The sequence below is a fragment of the Coffea arabica genome, chromosome 4e (assembly GCF_036785885.1).
Source record: "Coffea arabica cultivar ET-39 chromosome 4e, Coffea Arabica ET-39 HiFi, whole genome shotgun sequence".
Classification (NCBI taxonomy): domain Eukaryota; kingdom Viridiplantae; phylum Streptophyta; class Magnoliopsida; order Gentianales; family Rubiaceae; genus Coffea; species Coffea arabica.
This window is the reverse complement of record NC_092317.1, coordinates 36,653,830-36,674,560: the sequence shown is the minus strand read 5'-3', so window position 1 is coordinate 36,674,560 and position 20,731 is coordinate 36,653,830. Positions and strand designations below refer to the sequence as shown.

At 37.0% G+C, this 20,731-nt stretch overlaps 2 protein-coding genes and 1 long non-coding RNA gene across 5 annotated transcripts; 1 reads left to right on the top strand and 2 right to left on the bottom strand.

Annotated features, from left to right (window-relative positions):
- The first annotated feature begins 409 nt into the window (after positions 1–409).
- LOC113742383 (histone deacetylase 5) lies at positions 410–15,220 on the top strand. 3 transcript variants are annotated; one of them, XM_027270221.2, is made up of 14 exons: positions 412–728; positions 1,476–1,677; positions 2,170–2,316; positions 2,444–2,556; positions 3,948–4,159; positions 4,748–4,812; positions 4,933–5,103; positions 5,240–5,326; positions 11,975–12,203; positions 12,295–12,404; positions 12,906–13,099; positions 13,277–13,403; positions 14,638–14,702; positions 14,826–15,220. In XM_027270221.2, the coding sequence occupies exons 1-14, from the start codon at positions 556–558 to the stop codon at positions 14,989–14,991; spliced, it is 2,061 nt and encodes a 686-aa protein (XP_027126022.1). In that variant the 5' UTR covers positions 412–555; the 3' UTR covers positions 14,992–15,220. The 3 variants fall into 3 exon arrangements, with proteins under 3 accessions (XP_027126023.1, XP_027126022.1, XP_027126021.1); XM_027270220.2 differs by having other exon boundaries at positions 414–728; positions 12,283–12,404; XM_027270222.2 differs by lacking the exons at positions 14,638–14,702; positions 14,826–15,220 and adding an exon at positions 13,492–13,897 and having other exon boundaries at positions 410–728; positions 12,283–12,404.
- Positions 9,383–10,409, bottom strand: LOC140006107 (uncharacterized). Its single transcript, XR_011813709.1, has 2 exons — positions 10,025–10,409; positions 9,383–9,695 (listed from the first exon to the last, which is right to left on the bottom strand). It is a non-coding gene; the product is annotated as an uncharacterized lncRNA (long non-coding RNA).
- Positions 15,221–16,397: 1,177 nt separating the features above from the next.
- On the bottom strand, positions 16,398–19,451 carry LOC113741421 (DNAJ protein JJJ1 homolog). The gene is made up of 4 exons (XM_027268947.2): positions 18,855–19,451; positions 17,409–18,632; positions 16,870–16,928; positions 16,398–16,771 (listed from the first exon to the last, which is right to left on the bottom strand). Exons 1-4 carry the CDS (start codon positions 19,344–19,346, stop codon positions 16,714–16,716), a joined length of 1,833 nt encoding a protein of 610 aa, XP_027124748.1. The 5' UTR covers positions 19,347–19,451; the 3' UTR covers positions 16,398–16,713.
- Between the last annotated feature and the right edge of the window lie 1,280 nt (positions 19,452–20,731).

The following is a 20,731-nucleotide window of genomic DNA, read 5'->3' as shown; positions in this document are numbered from 1 at the left end:
TGAATCAACGATTATGAAATCAAAGGCAAAAGTGGTTGAGTTGTCATTGACAAATATATTGGATAAACGTCATACCCGGTCATCTTTTATGTTACTATATATTTGTCCTTTCACCAAGTTTGGCACCCATTTTTTTTTTTAAAATGTATATAGAAGGGTTCGAACTGAAATCTTTTACTTGTATTCCGAAACCATTCAGCCCATTCCTCTCCAATTTTGGCACCACTCTAGTTGTTAATTAATTATCAAAGGTTCTTTTTCAAGTACAACAAACATTCTTTTTAAGTGCAAAAAAAAAGAAAAAAGAAAAAAGGGGGCAAAATAGAAAATGCCTAAACTTTTAGGTTCATTTGCTGCAATTAACCCTCCAATAGATTCTGAATCTGAAAAGTTTCCAGTCTCCTTTTGTCTTTTTATTCAGAACAACCCTTTCCACCTCATTATAGTCAAAAAACAGAGAGAGAGAGAGAGAGCGCTCTGGGGACTGAGTAGCTGTAGGGAGCAATCAGTCTTGACTCTTGAGAGACTCTCCTCTTCAGCTTCCAATTTTCCATCATGGGCTCTTCCAAAACTGCGAGCGACGGTGTTCTCTTGCCTGAACGACGCCGTGTGGGGTTGTTGTACGACGAGAGAATGTGCAAGCACTTTGACGCCACAGACCATCCTGAGAACCCCAATCGCATCCTTGCCATTTGGAACAAGCTCGAATCCTTTGGCATCCATCAAAGGTCCTTCTTTATCATGCATGCTACTGTATATTGATATGTGTTTACGGTGTATGTGTTTTTCTTTTCTTTCTTTTTTTTTTCCATTTTTTGTGCAGGATTTATGTTTTTGTTTGTGTATAATCTGTGATTTTTTTTAAAGTCTTTTTTACGTTTATAAATTACGGAGAGGGTTTCAGCTATGTGAGGTATTTGAATGTAGGTAGAAAATTAGGAGAAATTAGTTCCCCCTTTTTTTTTTTTTGGGGGCACCCAAGTGAATATTATAATTGATATGGGCTTTGGATGCAGGTAATGATCCAACTGGGCATAGAGTAGAAGCTATGGTACTTGCCAAAAAATTTTTTTAAAAAAAGAGGGGATAGTAGCTATGGTTGCTATAGAATTTGTTCAAATAATAATCGGGGTTCTTGCAGGGAGAAATATAAAATTGGGGCTTGATGAAAAGGAGGCAGGGGTTTTGATGGGAAACGTTTACACCACCGACCTCCCCTGCCTTTTTACCTCTTCAAGATTGAAAACAAGTTTGAATTTGAATACCGTTTCTTTTTCAAATGGGGACCAAGAAAGACCATGCTTTTACTTTATAGTTCACCTTTAATTCTCTTTTTCATTTTTTAAGATTTATTTTTTTATTTGGTTATTTACTTAGTGAAGAAGCTTGCTTGAAATTTTTTAGGGATCTTTAGAAGATTAACTTTTCTTGGTTGGAAAGCTGTCTGAGTATTTTTGTCTGTTGGTTATTTTCAGATGTGTTATTTTGAATGCAAAGGAAGCAGAAGATAAACATATAGCTTTGGTTCACACCAAAAGTCACGTTGATTTCATTAAGAATATAAGTTCTCAAAAGTTCGGTTCAAAATGGGATAGGATTGCTGCAAGATTCAATTCTATTTATTTCAATGAGGGATCATCTGAAGCTGCCTATCTTGCTGCTGGCTCTGTTGTAGAGGTAAGATCAATTGTCTGAAAACTACTTATGTATGTTTCACAATATGATGGCTGTCATTTGGCTTAAACATTTTGAAGAAGCCTGACACACTGAAAAAAAATGTAAATTAAAATGAATGCTCAGACTAGGCAACACAAATCAAATCTCTACCCATGTGGTTGTATTCTTATTTTGCCTTGCATATCATTCATGTAGGAAAATTTTGGTAGAAAATTAATATTATCACCCCCTAATTAAGTAAATAATTGTCCTTTGATTGCTCTGGGTATTTATTTAACAGTTCATTTTGAGTTGTTTCAAGCAATTCTTTTTTTTTCTATTTCATAAACCTTTTATGCTATGATTATTTTGAGAATGTAAAGTTTCCTTCCAGTTCTAATATTGTAAATTTATAGTCAATAAAACTTCTAAAGTTTTGCAGTTATTATTACACCATCAAGGACTTAGTCGGTGAAAGTAGTTGCTTGGCTTACTTCTGCTTTTTGCTGATAGGTGGCTGAGAAAGTTGCCAAAGGAGAACTAGATTCTGCATTTGCTATTGTTAGGCCTCCTGGGCATCATGCAGAAGCAAATGAACCGATGGGATTTTGTCTGTACAACAATGTTGCTATTGCAACTAGTTTTCTCTTGAATGAAAGAGTGAGAACTAGTTTTTGTTAAAGGCCTCTATATCTAGTCATATATCAGAGCATTGTGGATTTTAATTTTTGAAATAGTCATGTATTCATTTTTCTCTTGCTCTTATCTGTTAATGGTGCCATATCAGACAGAGCTGGGCATCAAAAAAATTCTGGTTGTTGATTGGGATGTTCATCATGGAAATGGTACTCAAAAGATGTTCTATAAGGATTCTCGAGTACTATTCTTTTCTGTGCACAGGTATGTGGAAATTTAACTCCTAATGGTTTTAATATTTCATTCCTATGAAACATACGTAATCACAATCAACTTTTTAATTATCCAAAGGGAAAATGATCGGTTTCATCCTTCACATTTCACAAAAATATTCTTTTCGTCCCTCACTTTTAAAATGAAGCAATTTCTTCCTTGACATTTAAAAACTAAAATTATTACATCCCTGAACCCAAATTTCAATCTGAATCAAACCATCAATCAACCTGATTACAAATTTTGGGGGTGTAATTGGTAGATCACTTGGTTAACTTAACTTGATATTCATGTAAAATTTAATGAACCTAAAAAGAAAAAAAAAAAATTATAATATAAAAAAGAAAGATTAATCTTTTCTACATTATCATTGTATATACTGACAGTTTTATGTACCGCCATATCATTTTAATTTAAATTTAAACACCAAATTTTATATTTATGATACACATCTAGATTCGCAAGCGGATATACTAACGGTGCATGAAAAGATGTATAAAAAAAAACTCTACTATTCCAAGACAAAGAATGGCCTTTTATGTTATAATTTTTATTTTTTTGGTTTAATAAATGCCATGTGAATACGATGAAGTTGACCGAATGATCTATCAATTCTATTTTCGAAATTTATTACTGGGTTATTGGATGGTTTGATTCAGATTGAAAATTAGGTTCAGGGATGTAATAGCTTTAATTTTTAAATTTCAAGGACGAATTTGCTTCATTTTAAAAGTGAGGGACAAAAAGAATATTTTTGCGAAATGTGAGGGATGAAACAGGTCATTTTCCCTTATCCAAATATGTGACTAAGAACCGTCCATGATTAGATTGTTAAATCAGTGAATGTTCTTTCCTTTTGAGTTCAATTTTAGTTCCTATAAACATAAGGAAGGAAGACTTTAGGAGTAAAATATCTGTGTTAGTATTAGCTTTATGCTCATAAGATGCTGCATGATACAAAACATTGGTGTCTGGGATGGACCACTAAAAACACAGATCTAGATCACCACTGCTAATTGTCTACTCTTTTACCTAAAATTCTTAGAATAACTTGTACCAGTAAGAGATTTTTAGAATAACTAGCACCAATAAGAGATTTTTTAACTAGTAATTATTTCCAGGCGATGTCAGTACAGATAGTAATTTGGGTCAAAAACAGTCAACAGATATAAATCCACTAATTTCTGGCGTTAAGTGCTCAACCATTATTGTTCTTTCCTTTTCATGTGTATGAACGCAGAAATAAGCTTTGTCTTTGTAGTTTTGAAGTGTAATACTTGGACTCTGAAATATTGAGTTGTATGAAGTTAACAGTTGATCTGACATCATCTTTGAGTTGGTTGTCTTATTGAATTGGTTGCTTGAAACTTTGACTCGATTAGGCATGAATTTGGGTGTTTCTATCCTGGTGGTGATGACGGATCGTATGTAATGATTGGGGAGGGACCAGGTGCTGGATATAATATAAATGTTCCTTGGGAGAATCGTAGCTGTGGTGATGCAGACTATCTTGCTGTTTGGGACCATATACTAATTCCTGTTGCCAAGGCATTTGACCCTGACATGGTTATTATTTCTGCTGGTTTTGATGCAGGTTAGCTAAGAAAGTGCCAAGCAAATTTCTTTTGGATGCTTTGGCCCCTGTGATTTTGTTTAAACATATGCTTTCTTATCTTTTTCCTTCCTGAAAGAAGGAATTGTCTATAGATAGTTCTTGTTTATACGAATCAACTGTTTGTCTTGTTGAGGTTAGCTGAAGGATGGTCATACACTATGGCTATGGATCGCATAGTACAGCCACTATTTACTTCCAAGCATGCACATGTTGCACTCGATTGAAAATTTGTTTTCCAGATCTATAAATGGACATTTTTTCTTAGAAGATTTAGTGAAGGCTGTACTGTTTGTCCATAGAAATAGTCCAACAGTAGTCACTGTTACATCTATTATAGTTTCTGTGACTGGCAATTGCATGAGCACATGTGATTATTGCTGGTCATCTTAACTTTTTAAGAAAAATTCAAGCTCTCTCACCCCCACCCACAAAAAAAAAAAAAACAAAAAAAGTCATCTTTCTTAGTTTAACTTTATATGGTGAGTTAATTTCCATATAATCCTCTAACAAACATGTCCCATCAGGCTCATTGATGATCCTAAATATATGTTTGTTCTAATTGAACAGCCGTTAATGATCCTCTAGGCGGCTGCTGCGTTAGTCCATATGGGTATTCCATCATGTTGAGCAAGGTTTGTTTTGGATGCATACAAAATCTTACCTGCCCCTTTCGCTTGAATTTTCCCTTAGTTGATACAGTTCATCTTTACGATGTAGAATGTTGAATTTTTTTTCTTGATTGCTATATGTAGTTAATGGAGTTTGCCGAGGGTAAGATTGTCATGGCACTGGAAGGAGGATACAACCTTAAATCTTTAGCAAATTCAGCTCTAGCTTGTGTCCAAGTGTTGCTAGGTGACAAGCCAATAGTCAGATCTTTGCAGGCAGATCCATTTGAATCAACATGGCGAGTGCTAGAAGCGGTACCGCAGTCTTTTAGTGCTATTTTATTGATCCATAATTTCACTGCATTAAAATTTACTAACTCAAGTGAAATCTGACTTGTCCTTTGATTTTCTAAGTTTTGCACTGCATAAGGCATGATTATGTGGTTTCTAGGTTCGTGAAGCATTAAGTGCATTTTGGCCGATCTTCGCTAAGAAGTTACCTGAGGAATTAACCAGTAAGAGGACATCTCTAATCCTGGTGAGATATCATTCCTTTGTTCCATTCTTATAACATATTTTTACAATACGGTTTTTCCTTTCAGCCTAGAGATTAACAAGCTTATGGTTCTATTGCCCTTAAATCCATTATGCACTCCAATGGTTTCATATTCTTGTGCTAAACAATGTGGCATGAAAAATGTTCTCGTCTTTTGTTTGTCTTTGATTCCATGAGGGCCTGTATTTAGCATACTCTTTCTTTTTTCAGTCAACTTTCTTGCAAGGAATTTCTTTCAATCATCTTGCTTTGCAGTGCTGGAAACAGTGTGGAAATAAAGAATCTTGTGTATAATTCTGTTGAAGCTTAGGTTCTTAAGGAAACCCTGATGTAAAGTCGTAAAAGTGGTCTAAAAAAGTAAAATTCCTCGAAGCATAAGAATGATGTTATTAACCGTAGGAGTCTGGAGGAAAAGATAAATCCATTACAGCATAGCCCTAATTTTCCTTTGACTTTCAATTAGCAATAACGTGGGCACACAATGTTAGCCGTGATTTTCTTAAGTTCTGTTTCAACTTTATTCTCCCCGTACAGTTGACAAGCCGCCTCTACATGATTATTAAAGCAAGCTCGTTGAGAACAAGAATAAACATTAGCACGTGCAAGTGGATTTGCTTTCTTTGGGATATCTACTTGTTAGTCACATATTTGTTTTGTGTTTTTTGTGAAAATGATACCATAGATAATCAGATATTGTACCTTTGTTTTCTTGAAATGCTACACTTGTTAAAACCTTGACATGTAAATATTACATAAATTAGTAAATTTCCATAGTAAGATCTTTCCCCTTACTGAAATTTGCTACCACTATGATCTCATAAACATAGAAATGGTTGTCCATTTGGTATTTCTCGACACCCATCATTGCAGAATGTTTCTCAAACTCTGAGGGACCACAAGAACCTTGATGAACTTAAGTCAAAATCTACGTAAAAAGTATAGTAACTAATATTGCTGTAATTTGAATAGTCATTGTAAATTGGGAGGAGACTGACTGTAGTCTATGAAATACATATATTCCCTTGATGCTGTTCTTTGGTAGGTGTTGGAAAAGAATCAAAGAGATTTTATTAATTCTGTATCTTCCTACAATTCATTCTAATCTATATATACAATTTTCTGGTACACTAAACAAGGAAAGTCTACATCTAATTCCCTTAATTTTGGTGACAGCTTATTCACCCTGATTTCCTAATTTACCTAAAATATCTCCTAAGATTACTCATTCAAGATTCCTACATTCACCCTGATTTCCTCCACTAATTTATCTCCTAAGATTACTCATTCAGGATTCCTACACTCCCCCTCAAGTTGGTGAATACAGATCTTCCATTCCCAGCTTGACAACACTCTCATGAAACATGTTGCTACACAGTCCCTTTGTCATCACATCTGCAAGTTGAAGTCCTGTCGGAACATATGGAGTACAAATCAGTCCACTTTCTAGCTTCTCTTTAATAAAGTGCCTGTCTATCTCTATGTGCTTCGTCCGATCATGTTGCACTGGGTTGTGAGCTATACTTATAGCAGATTTGTTATCACAGTATAGCTTCATCGGTTTGCTCCATTGAATCCTCAAGTCTTCTAGGATAATTTTAACCCACAATAATTCACATACCCCTGCTGCCATAGCCCTGAACTCTGCTTCAGCGCTTGACCTTGCTACCACACTTTGTTTCTTGCTTCTCCAGGATATTAAGTTTCCTCCAAGAAATGTACAATATCCCGAAGTTGATCGCCTGTCGACTGGAGACCCTGCAAAGTCTGCATCTGTGTAAACTGCCAGATCAATTTCAGGACCTTTTTTGAATAGAATTCCCTTCCCTGGATGTGCCTTTAAGTAATGAAGCACTCGATAAACTGCTTGTAGATGAGCTGCTCTAGGATCATGCATAAACTGACTAATAACACTGACTGAGTAAGCTATATCTGGCCTAGTATGTGCGAGATAAATGAGTTTCCCAACAAGTCTTTGGTACATCTCTTTGTCCACTGCTGTATCTCCATGAGCCTCACTTAATTTGTGATTCTGCTCAATGGGAGTTCCAACTGGCTTGCTCGCTGTCATGCCTGTTTCCTTGAGCAGGTCCATAACATACTTCTGTTGAGAAATAAAAATTCCCTGCCTTGATCGAGCCACTTCAATTCCCAGAAAATACTTCAATTTTTCTAAATCCTTTATTTCAAATTCCTTGGCTAGGCACCACTTCAAAGTTTTCTTCTCTACTTCATCATTTCCTGTCACTATAATATCATCTACGTATACAATCAAAACAGTAACTCCCCCGAAGGCTGAATGCTTGATGAACAGGGTATGATCTCCTTGACTTTGCTTGTAACCATTAGCTATCATTACCTTGGCAAATCGTCCAAACCAAGCACGTGGGGATTGTTTCAGCCCATATAATGCCTTTTTTAACCGACAAACCTTGTTCTTGTCAACCCCACTGAATCCCGGTGGAATGCTCATATAAATCTCCTCTTCTAACTCTCCATGAAGAAAAGCAGTCTTCACGTCGTACTGCTGTAATTCCCAATCAAAATTAACAGCCAAGGATAGCAGAATTCTTACTGTATTCATCTTTGCTACCGGAGCAAACGTTTCCCGATAATCTACTCCATATGTCTGTGTGTATCCTTTCGCGACTAACCTTGCCTTGTAGCGCTCTAAGGACCCATCTGCTTTAAACTTTACTGCATACACCCACTTACAGCCCACTACTTTCTTGTTCTTTGGTAAATCAACTAATTCCCAAGTCCCATTCTTCTCTAATGCATCCATTTCTACTTCCATAGCAAGTCTCCATTCTTTCTTTGATAATGCTTCAGACAATGAGCTAGGAATAGAGACTGTGTTTAAGGTGGAAAGGAAGCTTTGATGGCTTGGGGAAAACTTCTCAAAAGACACAAAGTGAGACAATGGGTATAGGGGTCTTTTGGTGCATTCTCGGGGTTTTTTCCTTACAGCAATAGGTAGATGTAGGTCCTGGTCAGGGCTAAGAGGCTCAGGACAAGGTGATTTAGAGCTGGAAGAATGGTCGGTCGGTGGTGTAGAATTCAGATTTGATTCACTCATTGTTACCTCATTCCCGGAGCTTGGTTTAGAGGATTGTTCTTGCCTTGTAACCACGATGGGATCTCCTTTCCTTGCATACACTTGGTCAAACCGGAACCAGTCATAGATTTTACGATCTTCCTTTTTTTCTTCTACCACATCAGATTGAAGAATTGACTCTTGGAATTCAGATTTGGATGACTCAGATGTGGACAACTCTAAGGAGGGAAATTTTAACTCCTTATCTTCAAGTGTATCTAACTCCCCCTGAAGATAAGGAGTGATAAAATAGGGCTTATTTTCAACAAATGTAACATCTGCCGAGACATAGAGTTTTCTAGTAGGTGGATGATAACATTTGTAACCCTTTTGAGTAGATGAGTACCCCACGAAGACACACTTAAGAGCACGATGATCTAACTTCCCACGATTATGACTATGGACATGAACAAAGGAAGTACATCCAAAAACTCGAGGAGTGAGATTAAAGGAAGATCGAATATCGGGGTAGAATTTGGATAGATTCTCTAGTGGACTTTGAAACCCCAAGACCCTGGAAGGAATTCTATTTATGACATAAGTTGATGTGAGTACAGCTTCTCCCCAATATGCTTTTGGCACACTTTGTTCAAACAGTAAGGCTCTAGTGCACTCAAGAAGATGTCGGTTTTTCCGTTCTGCCACTCCATTTTGTTGTGGAGTGGTAATACAGGATGATTCATGTATGATTCCTTCTTTTTGGAAAAACAGACTCAAGGTTTGATTGAAATAATCACGAGCATTATCTGAACGAAAGTGTTTTATCTTGGTGCCAAATTGATTTTGAATCATTGCATGAAAAACAGGGAAAATATGACTCAAATCAGACTTATTTTTGAGTAAATAGATCCAAGAGACTCTTGTGCAGTCATCGATAAATGTGACAAACCACTTAGACCCTGAGATGTTTGGAATAGTCGATGGCCCCCAAATATCACTATGGATTAAAAAGAAAGGAGAAGACGATCGTTTATTATTGATAGGAAATGGTACACGAGTGTGTTTGGCATACTCACAAATATCACAATGAAAAGACTGAACATCAAATCCCTTGAACAAGGAGGGAAACATTATTTTTAGTGCAGAAAAAGACACATGACCTAGACGTCTATGATGTAACCAGATGATATCCTTATTGGAGGGTGAAGACAATGTGGACAGGGCAGATTTACTAAATTCTGGTTGACTTGATGTATCCAAGTAATAGAGTCCATCATGCTCCTTAGCTAGTCCAATCCTCTTCCCCGAGCCCCGGTCCTGGAAGTCACAACAGGATTCATCAAATATAACAGAGCCAGCTAGATCTTTGGCAAGTTTTTTTACAGAAACCAAATTTGTAGATAATTGAGGAACATGAAGAACATTTTTAAGAATCAAATTTGGAGTAACTTGGACATCTCCGATACCTGCCACAGTGGTTGTAGTACCATCTGTAACAACAATCTTTCTATTGCTAGGACAGGGGTTATAGGTTTTGAATTTATTTGAAATATGAGTCATATGGTCCGTAGCACCAGAGTCAAGAATCCAGACATTCCTAAGCTCATTGCCTAAAACACTAAACGCAAAAGAGACTAGAGCCTTACCTGAAAGTGTCAATGAACACATACCCGGATTCCTTGATTGAGAATTGTTAGTTGCTGGTTTGTCAACTGTCTCTAACATACTTTTAAGCTTCTCAATTTCCTCCATACTAAACCCTCCAAGCACTTGAGTTGGATCTTGAACCGACATATGAGCGTGCCTTTGCTGGCCACCTTTCTGTCCCCATTCACGAGTGGGTGGTTTCCCATGTAGTTTCCAGCATTGATCTATGGTGTGCCGTGGTTTCTTGCAGTATGTGCACCACAACTCCTCCCGATTCTTCTGGCCACTTGTTTGATTGGTCTTGTCTGCAGCAACCTTGTTCAATACCAACCGCTGAGGTTTGGAACTTAAAAGGGCTGAATTTTCTATTGAAGGTAGTTCTAACATAATACCCCTGCGACTTTCTTCTCCACGTACCTGGGATATTGCTTCTGTTAAAGAGGGAAATTCTGGCCTGCCCAGAATTTGAATTCGTACAAGATCGAATTCAGAGTTTAGGCCAGCCAAAAAATCATAAACTCGATCTCTTTCTATAAACTTCTTGATAAACACTGCACATTTGCTACAGTTCAAATCAAGTGTCCTGTAATAATCCAGTTCCTGCCACTGGTTTTGCAAAAAATTGGCATATTCCGTCACTGTTTTTGTCCCTTGTTTTGCTCCAGTTGTCTTGGTCTTGATGTCATAGATAAGAGCTGCATCATTAACCTTGGAATATGTCTGATGAAGGGCATCCCAAATTGCCTTTGCTGTAGGAAGAAACATACATGTATCGCTGATTTCAGGAATCATGGAATTCCATAACCAAGACATGATCATTGAATCCTCTTGTTCCCATGCTTCAAACCCCGCCGTTTCACTATCCGGTGCTATTTCCAATAGATGACTCAACTTTCCTTTTCCTTTTAGGAATGTTCGAACCAATTGAGACCACTTCAAATAATTTTTTCCATTCAGTCTATATGCTGCCTGGATGTTTTGAAGCTCTGTTGTGTTCCGTGCACTTTGTTCTTCTTCCACAGTTGAAGACAATTGCCGCGTTGAGGATGTAGCATCCGCCATGATTGAATAGAAAAAAAATGTATAGTAAAAGGAACAGCAATGAAGGCTGGAGAGAATAAGAAAGGAACCAGCAATTAAGGCTGGAATTGACAAGAAGCAAAGGTGGTATTTTTCCCAGAACCCTAGACGGGCTCTGATACCATGTTGGAAAAGAATCAAAGAGATTTTATTAATTCTGTATCTTCCTACAATTCATTCTAATCTATATATACAATTTTCTGGTACACTAAACAAGGAAAGTCTACATCTAATTCCCTTAATTTTGGTGACAGCTTATTCACCCTGATTTCCTAATTTACCTAAAATATCTCCTAAGATTACTCATTCAAGATTCCTACATTCACCCTGATTTCCTCCACTAATTTATCTCCTAAGATTACTCATTCAGGATTCCTACAGTAGGCATTACATATTTAGAGTAGTCATCCAATAACTAGATCTCCTCAAGGTATTCCTTTGAATTGGCATCATGGACAAAAGCTTAATGAAACAGAAATATAATTACAATTGCGTAGAGCCTGAAAGTTTTCTTGAAGAACTTTATGTGAGATGCCTCATGCTGTTAACTATTAAGTCTCTAAAATGAAAATAATATGCACAATGCTCAAATATGTGCTTATTACATGAATCCTAAGGTTGTTGATGGACTACAAAGTGAAACTGCGAAGGGAAGAAGGAAAAGAAATCTTCTAAAAGGAATAAACATGTTCTAAAATTAAAACAAACAAGGAAACAGAATATAGCATATGAGGTTGAATTGTTTGGCTAGGTTTCCTTGTCCATATTGTTAATATGCAATGCTGCTACAATGGCATTGGAAACTACTATATCTCTTTTGTATTTTCTTTTTCCAGCATATTTATGATATAAATGATATCCTGTTCCAGATCCCTTGTTCTGATTCTGAAGATGAATATGACAATGGTCCTAATACAACATCAGAAGATTATGAGGCAGCTATTGAGCATGTTATAGAACCACTCCAGAATTTGGAAGTTGATGATGGTCATTGTACTGAACTTACAAATGGCCCTAATACAACATCAGAAGATTATGAGGTAGCAATTGAGCATGTTATAGAACCACTTCAGAATTTGAAAGTTGAAAATGGTCATGGTACTGAACTTACAATCAAATCTTTGTTTTCAAAGTACCTTTCTACCAGATCCTTGTCACTGAAATTTACTGAATGCAGATCAAACTATAGCTTTTTCTTCCAGCTGGAGATCAGAACTTTCTAAGATAGATATCTGGTATGCTACTTATGGATCAAATATGAGAGAATCAAGGTTCCTTTGCTATATTGAAGGTGGACAGGTGGAGTACTTTGTCACAAGCTTCTATATTTCTTTGCTGCAACTTTTTGCTTTTGTATTAGGTAGTCGCCTTTGTAGTTTTCTCATGAAAACGTGCATTGAATCTTGTGTAACTGACATAAATTTGTTTACCTTCTAGTTTGCACTTTGTCATTCTTTTTTTTTTTCTGGACCTATACTGTTCAACCCATGGCATAGTAGTCTTGTTGAATTGTCTCCATATCTATCCAAAATCTGAGCATTTGTGCCATTATGTATGCTTTTTAGATGACGTGCAGGCTGAAGCTTCTGAGTGAAATTATTTTGTAATTTCAGATTTCATCAATTTTGTAAAGAGAAAACAAATGAATGCAAAGAGTATTCCACATTGAAATTAATTATTGTGGCATATTGCCAATCTTGTAACTCTGTGTAGTCTGCCTTGTTCTATTTGCACAGTCTTTCTTTGAATTTAGCTTCTTACCTTTCACTTTGGACTCCCTATTGGTTCCATGACTTCCAGGTGGAAGGAATGCAGAAGCAATGTGTTGGTTCAGTGGACAAAAGCCCACCCAAAGAGAGTTGTTGGAGGACTTTCCCTCATCGTTTGTTCTTTGCTCGTGACTATACTGCTACTTGGGGTCCTGGAGGGGTTGCTTTTCTTCATCCTGAAAGTAACAGTGAAGATAAAGCTTACCTGCGCTTGTACAGGATAACGTATGTGTGCCTCTTCATGTCCTATAATCATTTTTTTTTATGTCCTTCAAGCTGCAGAGCATTAAGTTTGTTAATATTAAGAGAACAGATGCCAACTTTCCATAAAACTCTGTTTTGGCTTTAGCATCCATTTGTGGGAAGCTGTTTTGCAATATTTTTGATTCCAATGTGTTTCAGACTTGAGCAGTTCAATGACGTCTTGGTTCAGGAGAATATCCTAAGCTCCAGAACAGGTCCATTGTTTGGTTTGAAAGACCTACAATCTATTGAAGACAAAAAGTGCATATCTATAGAGGCTATTAAGGTAAATCTGCATGATTTTATGTTCCTAAATACAGTTTGTACAACAGACAATAAATAATAGCATCTGAGTACTACTTTGCTTTTATTAGCTGCTTGACGTGCACTTGGTGCTTGAGGTTTTGAAAAAGATGAATTTGAGATTACATGAAGATGAAGATATTGATCATTTGCACGGTTGTATGATTCTGAGTCCTGCTAGACTGCACACATAATTTCACATGAGATTTTGAATTAACCACGTTCGAACAATGTGTCTGTTTTCCTCTCTCTTCTCTTTTTTACCTCTTTCACCACATGAATGAGATGGCTCTTCGGTCATCACCCCCACCATAATGCCATTAAGGCAGCTGTCCACCATCAAACCAGAAGGGTAGGGCAAGAGAGGAGGAGAAATGGAAAGGGAGCACTGAAAAAAGGAGGACTGAGCTAATGTGTTGGGGCACAAGAGCCAAATAAAAAGGAACAGAGCTTGTGTATTGGGGAGACAAAGGGAAACTTACCTAATTATTTCTTTCTCAGTTTCTTGTGTCCTGAAACAGCAGAAAGCAGACAGTAATTCTATTGTGTGAAATAGCTCATTTGAAGGTATCCAAGCTCATGTTACTTTTTGTCTATTAGATGTCAGAAAAGTAAAAATATTTTCATTCTTGTTTTGACCAAGACGGTTCAAGAAGTAGTCAAGTTGATTATGGCGTTTGATTGACCCAATGTGACTTGTCGAACAAGGGTAGGTTTTGGAAACTGCATTATAGCCAGATCATCAAACCTTAGCTTTAAATTATTTTCCTGTATAAAAAATTGCTAAGTTGCCTTTTTAATTTGGTTTAGTTGTTTTGAGTAATTTTTAACTTGAAGAGTGTGCATTTTTTCTTTTTCTGTAATTTGTTTTATTTTTCCTTGTATTTTAGATTTTAGTGATGCTGTTTCCTATCTTCTGGTGCGGGGACTAACAAGCAGTTCCATTATCTACATATACCCTTTATAGCTATAAATTCCTTTCTCTTTTGGTAATTAAGTCAATCATGTGACAACATGAATATAACACTAAAAATGGGACTAATTACCTTCAGAATATCCTAGCGAACAAAGCAATTTGAAATTTGAAAGTCTTGCATATAAATAATTTATCCTCTCATGGCTAAAATTCTAGGTTTATGAACTCTTCCCTTGTGCGCATGAATCAATTGAAGGTATCAACTTGTTTCTCTAACTTTGTGGTGTTTTTCATCATATAGAAAGGCTGGTATCACAATGTCCTTTACTTGGGTAAGGAGGACGACTTACCAGTTATAACAATGACGTAAGTTCATTTGCATCTTTAAATTATATTGTTCTTTCAACCTATTTGCTGTTCTTCCCAACGTATTTCTATTCAACTGACCAGAGTTTGATCGGCAACCTCACATCATTGCTTTCCATTCAGGTGCACCCTCTATAGTGTAGACAATTTCAAATCTGGGAAGTTTCCGATGTGTGCTCCAGGCAGAGGCTATGCCAACACCTTGATTAAGGGACTTGTAGAAGGAAACAGGCTCTCTAATGAGGAAGCTGTGGCTTACATAGAGGAAGCATCTACCAAGAAATTGTGAATTCTACATCCTTGTTTTTGTTTGTACAGTCTTACGGCTATTCTGCATGCGAAGCCCTTTACTAGCGACGCCCCATGGCTTCCAATGATTATTGTTCACAATGGAACCAGGCAAATTAAGCCATGTACCATTATTATGCTTGGGAGCAGTTAATCATGTTTATATGGCTGTTCTGTAGATGCAAGTTTGAATGACAAATTCTGTGCTCGAAGAAAACTTTCTTAATCTCTCTCTCATCTCTCTGAGGCATGCTCTCCTTTGATTTGTGTTCTTGCATTCTCTTCTCGCAGCAGATTTGCTTCTGGCTAAGAGTTTTAAATAGCACAAAATCTCACTTGGATAGTATTTGTATCACATTTGGTTTCTGTATTCCAGCAATTTTTCGTTTTATTACATAGCTTGTTCTGGCTGAGTACTTGTACTATCATACCACACATAATTATCTGATTAGTTCGCATCATGCTGATATAATCATGGTTCAAAGTCGCGGTCGCGGTTGCGGTCGCGGCCTGGATCGTTCCACATCGGTCTCAGCATATCGATCGCGGTCTTGGCGAGACGTGAATTTGTGAAATATTTAATATTCTAAAAATTGTAAAAAATATGATAAACAAAAGTAATTAAAAAATTAGTAAAAATAATAAAAATTCAAGTTGACTCGGGATGATTCGGTGTGATTCGACCGTTTTAACCTTTCACGGTGACGTCTCGGCCTGTCATGTATCTCGGAAACGTTTCGTCGCAGTCTTGTCTCGGACTAGGCCGAGACGGAGACGACTCAGTCGTCTCAGTCTCGGCGTCTTCGAACCATGGATATAATACGCCAAGCGAAGACTTCAAAAATCCATCCGACAAGGTGGAAATTTGAGTTGGGTGCATTTCTGTGAGAGAAAAGTGTTAAGAAGAATGGATTTGAAACCTTATGGAAGGAATCAAAGAATGTGAGAGAGAAGTGCAAGGAAGGAATCAAAGAATGATTACAAAAGCGACGTTAATAAACCAGTTAAAGCGTTAATAAGATACTAGAGCAAGACCTGTTTTAAATAAATTTTGATATTGGAATATCTCAAGATATGTTCAAAATCAAATTTGCTCTTTCAACTAAGATCCATAAGTTTGGTAGATTCTTTTAATTGTTATCACAAGTCCTTGATGGATTTAAACAAAGTCATTGAAAATTACAAGCCCGTCCAAATTCTAGTGATGAGTGTAATGCTTTCAGTTTTATTCATTAGCTAATACACTGATAAGCATCAGTTCTGATTAACCGCAAATCATTGAGGTTAAATAGACATCCTGGAAGACTAGGCGAATTAACATGGCAATCAATTTCCAAAGTATCATACCATCATGATGAACAATGACGAGCTTAACTTATCCATTTGCTCACATTACAGGCATCCATCTGTTGAAAATCGACCCCAACTGACATTGAATAACATTTCATGAAAGAATAAGCTGAATAGCTTCGCAATCAATTTCCAAAGTGACGAGCATCATTCCATCACGAAGAACAAACAAGAATTGCTACATTTCTAGCTATCAAGGTCTTTCTGCCGACTCTGTAATTTCCTGTGGTATCTTATATTACTCGGATACAATCATCTAGGATATAACAACGGTAATTATTTTATAATTACCAAAATAATGACAAATATGAAGCCAAAAATGACGCCAAGCCCGTAGCTTGACACACTCAACACAGAAGATGCTCCAGAACTTTCATCTGGACTTTAATGTAGCATGACCCGTATCCCCTAAATGCCTATGTAGTTTATTTCTGTCAAGAAAATTTGAAATTAGGTTAACTCAAACATAGTCCAATCAAGTAAGAAAGTTTTTGAATGAAGAATAAAATTTGGCAACATGTATAGTCACCTTGATTCAAATTCTTCTCCACATTTCTCACACCGGTTGCTAATAACTTTGGTATTAGCCTGAGAAAAAGCATAAGAAAAACAATACATAATCAGTCAAAAAAAAGGTTTTTGAAAATAATCACAATCAATATTACACAAAATGCATCTTCTGACTAATGTTACTTTCTGGGATACTAAAAAAAAAATCAAATAATTTCATCTGTAACTACAATAGATTGAACTATTAGCCACAAAAGCATTTACACTAATGTCTCCACTCTAGCTAAGGATCCTGTGGGAAATCCTGCCAAGAGATTACTTTAGTCACTGCGACTTGGACTATTGGTGAAGGAGGGTACTTCATTCACCATTGACCACAACTACAAAATAAAGGCAACCTATTTGAAAAACCTCATATGATCATGCAACAAGAAGGATTGAGTATGAGTAATATGACTTTCCTCACACTGAACAGTTGTTCACCTAACAATGTCTAACACAAACTAGAAAATAAGCAGTACAAAATTAGACTAGAAACAAATGAAAACGTCATAGTACCTTCTTTTTCCTTCCTTTGGGTGCCTCTTTTGACTTGAAATTGCTGTCTGACTTTGCTGTCCCTTTCTTGTTAACAGCTTGTCTTGAAAGCTTATGACTCGTTTCTGATTCATCATCTTCTTTGCCTCTAGATTGAGTTTCAAGGAAAGAATCTGATGACGCCTCCTTCATGGTGTCATGATACCCATTATTCTCAGCTTCAACATGCGCTTCAGCTATCTCAGTTTGCGCTGCTTCCTCTAGAGTTCGTCCCCTTTGTTTCCTACCTCCCCTATTCCTTCTTGAACCCTTCATATTGTTATACGCCATGAAGTCCATCTCATTACTATCAACCTCGACTGGGATTTTATTTGAAGCACGCTTAGGCTTCTGATCCAAGCTTCCATTTTTCCGATTCTTCTGCCCAGAAACCATAGCTTCAAGATTACTAGCTTCATCATCATCTGATCGCATGTCAGATTGTAGTTCCTTCAAGCCAATCCCACTATCCCTATCAACCAAACCATCTTGTTCACTAGATTGCGCTTCATCATTGCCTTCTTCTCGAATTTCCATGGTGCTATTAAAATGATCCATTAGTTCATCCACCTCATCATCTGCTGATAAAAAGCCACTCTCTTCTGCGCCAACCTCATCTTCCTCCTCATATTCCTCACCCACTTCCTCCGTCTTCCCCTCTTCATATTCTTCATCTTCCTCAATAAATGTGTTCCGCAATTCTGCCACCTTTTCCTTGTGTTTTTTTGACTGCTCATGATTTTTCCATTGTTTATCACTCTTGAATTTCTTTCCACATGCAACACAATACAACTCCTTCCCATCCCCTTTCTTCTTCTTATCGTCATCAACTATCTCCTCAGTATCTTCATCCTCAATGTCTTCAACTTTAGCCCACTCAGGCTCCTCGTACTTCTTCGCTCTCTCAGCCTTTTGTCTCTCCAACTCCTTTTTCCTCTCCCTCTCTTCCTCCTTCCTCCTCTCCACCTCCTCGGCCCTTTTCATCTGCATATCTATGACCCTCTTATCCCTTTTTTTCACAAACTCAGCCAATCCCCTAACTGTGTCATTATACTCCCTCCGTGCTTTTTTCCTCAACTTTTTGTTTTCCTCCTCCATTACCCTTCTTGACTTCCTATTCGGCCCTGCCATTACATCATACTGATCTACCCAACAAAAGTCCATCAATGTCACAAACGCTAACCAATAATTATAAAACGCCGTAACCTGCATAAGAATCAATCACTAAATCAACAAAACCTCAATCTTGCCAAACTACAATTTCTAACCTCTAATTAAAAAAAAAAACTTAACAAAATTTCCAACATTTTAATAAATTGGATTAAAAAACGGAATCAAACATATCTCCAACGAGCAACTATAGAAACATCATCTTAAAATGAAGAATACAAGCATAAAGTTTCGGAATAATTGAAAAAGGAATCATGCCTGAGTATAATAGGAATCCAAATTTCCCATGACTGGAGCTTCCTTAGGGAATCCCAAGCCCAACTTCTTGGCAAAATTTAACTCATTTTGATAAATTTTATCAAAAACATCTCCATAAACCTTATAAAAACCCTTGCCGGAATCCGAATATCCAGAATAAACGGAATTGGAGAAATACGAAAACAAGTTCGGAACATAGACGGAATTAGCCGAATTGCCGGTGGCCGGGGAGGAACTGGAAAACAGAATTTGAGAGCGGTGCGAGTCGTACCACGCGCGCTCCCGCGGGTCGGAGAGGACTTCGTAGGCGTTTACGAGCTCTTGGAATTGAGCTGTGGCTTCGGCTTCTGATAAGCCGGATTTTACGAGCTTGTCCGGATGGCGCTGAAGAGCAAGCTTCTTGTAAGCTGACCGAATTTCGTCGACGGAGCAGTCGCGGCTTAAGCCGAGGACTTCGTATAGGCATCGTTTTGGTTTCTCCGACGACGCCATTTTAGTTTCAGTTCGGACGATCGGTTGGAAACTAGGGTTTGGGATTGGGAAAGGCGGGGTATAAATTGGCTTGCAGTTAGGGGTTAAAGTGAAAGAGAGATAGTTTTCGTGGGTTTGATTAAGGTGATTTAAATATTTGAGGGGTTTATAGTAAAAAGACCGTTTTCGGAAGAACCGACCCGTGGAATTTGGTAGAATTCAAAAAAAGAAGGCGAAACGATGTCGTACGGACGGGATCAGTAAAGCGCTGTAGACCCATTTTTGTTTTTCAATCTTGCAAAAACTTGGCTGAACTCGGTCTGCGACCCCACTTGTAAACCCTATGGTTCTCAACAAGCCATGCCACCCTATTCAACCGGGTTTAACACTTTTTTTTGTTTGCCGTAATTCACTTTTGGCTGAAAATTATAATGCTCTGATTGTTTGACGGGAAAGTCATGTGCGAGAGTGTGTTTTGAGAAAAGTGAAGTGAAGTGAAGTAAGGTAAAGAAAAAGGAAATTAACTTTTCCAATGTATTTGGTTAACAAGAAAAATGATGCAAGAAGATTCAAATTTTTGTGTTTGTTAGTTGAAAAGTTACCAAAAAATTGGGTAGTGTGTTTGTCAATAAAAAATATTTAATATTGAATTTCTTCATTTTTGGTATAACATTTTGCATATTGGAGGAGTTGTTTACTTGAAAATTAATCACATTCTTTAACAATATATATATATATATTATGTTTGTGTAAGTTATTTAAAAAATATATAGACATAAAAAAGGAGCACAAAATGTAAAAGAAAAAAAATACTAATGTCATATAAATTCAATAAATTACTAATTCATTAATTGTTAAAATAAGAATAAAATGTCTAACAGCAAACTTATATTTTTTAGTGTAGATGAGAGGTCTCAAGTATCTCTTATTTACACTTTCTTCCCTTATACAAGTCAATCAATCCAATCCCTCCCCGTGCAACCCGGTTATTTGAATGATAAATTCTAATGTATCCTAATTTATATAGAAGTTGAGAATGGAGGAAATAGTTTAGAAAGAAAGGAGTTGTAAAAGAAATTCAATTAGTTGAAACTTTCCTGTAATTCACTTTCCTATCAATTTAAGTAGGAAAATTTTTATAGGAAAATGAATGACAGGAAAAATTTATGTGGCGGGTGCCATAAGTTTCTTGACAAACAAACATTTAAAACTTATAAGAAAGTTATTTTCCTTCACTTTCCTTCCCTTTTCTTGGCAGACAAACATTAACTAAAATGGGAGAGACAAGAAACACATAGCTTTTGGAGGAAGGAATCTCGATGTTCTTCGAATCTAATGCCTCTCCCCAAGCTCTCTCTCTCTCTGAAGAAGTTGAAGAGAGAGAGTTTTGGGCAAGTAGAACTACA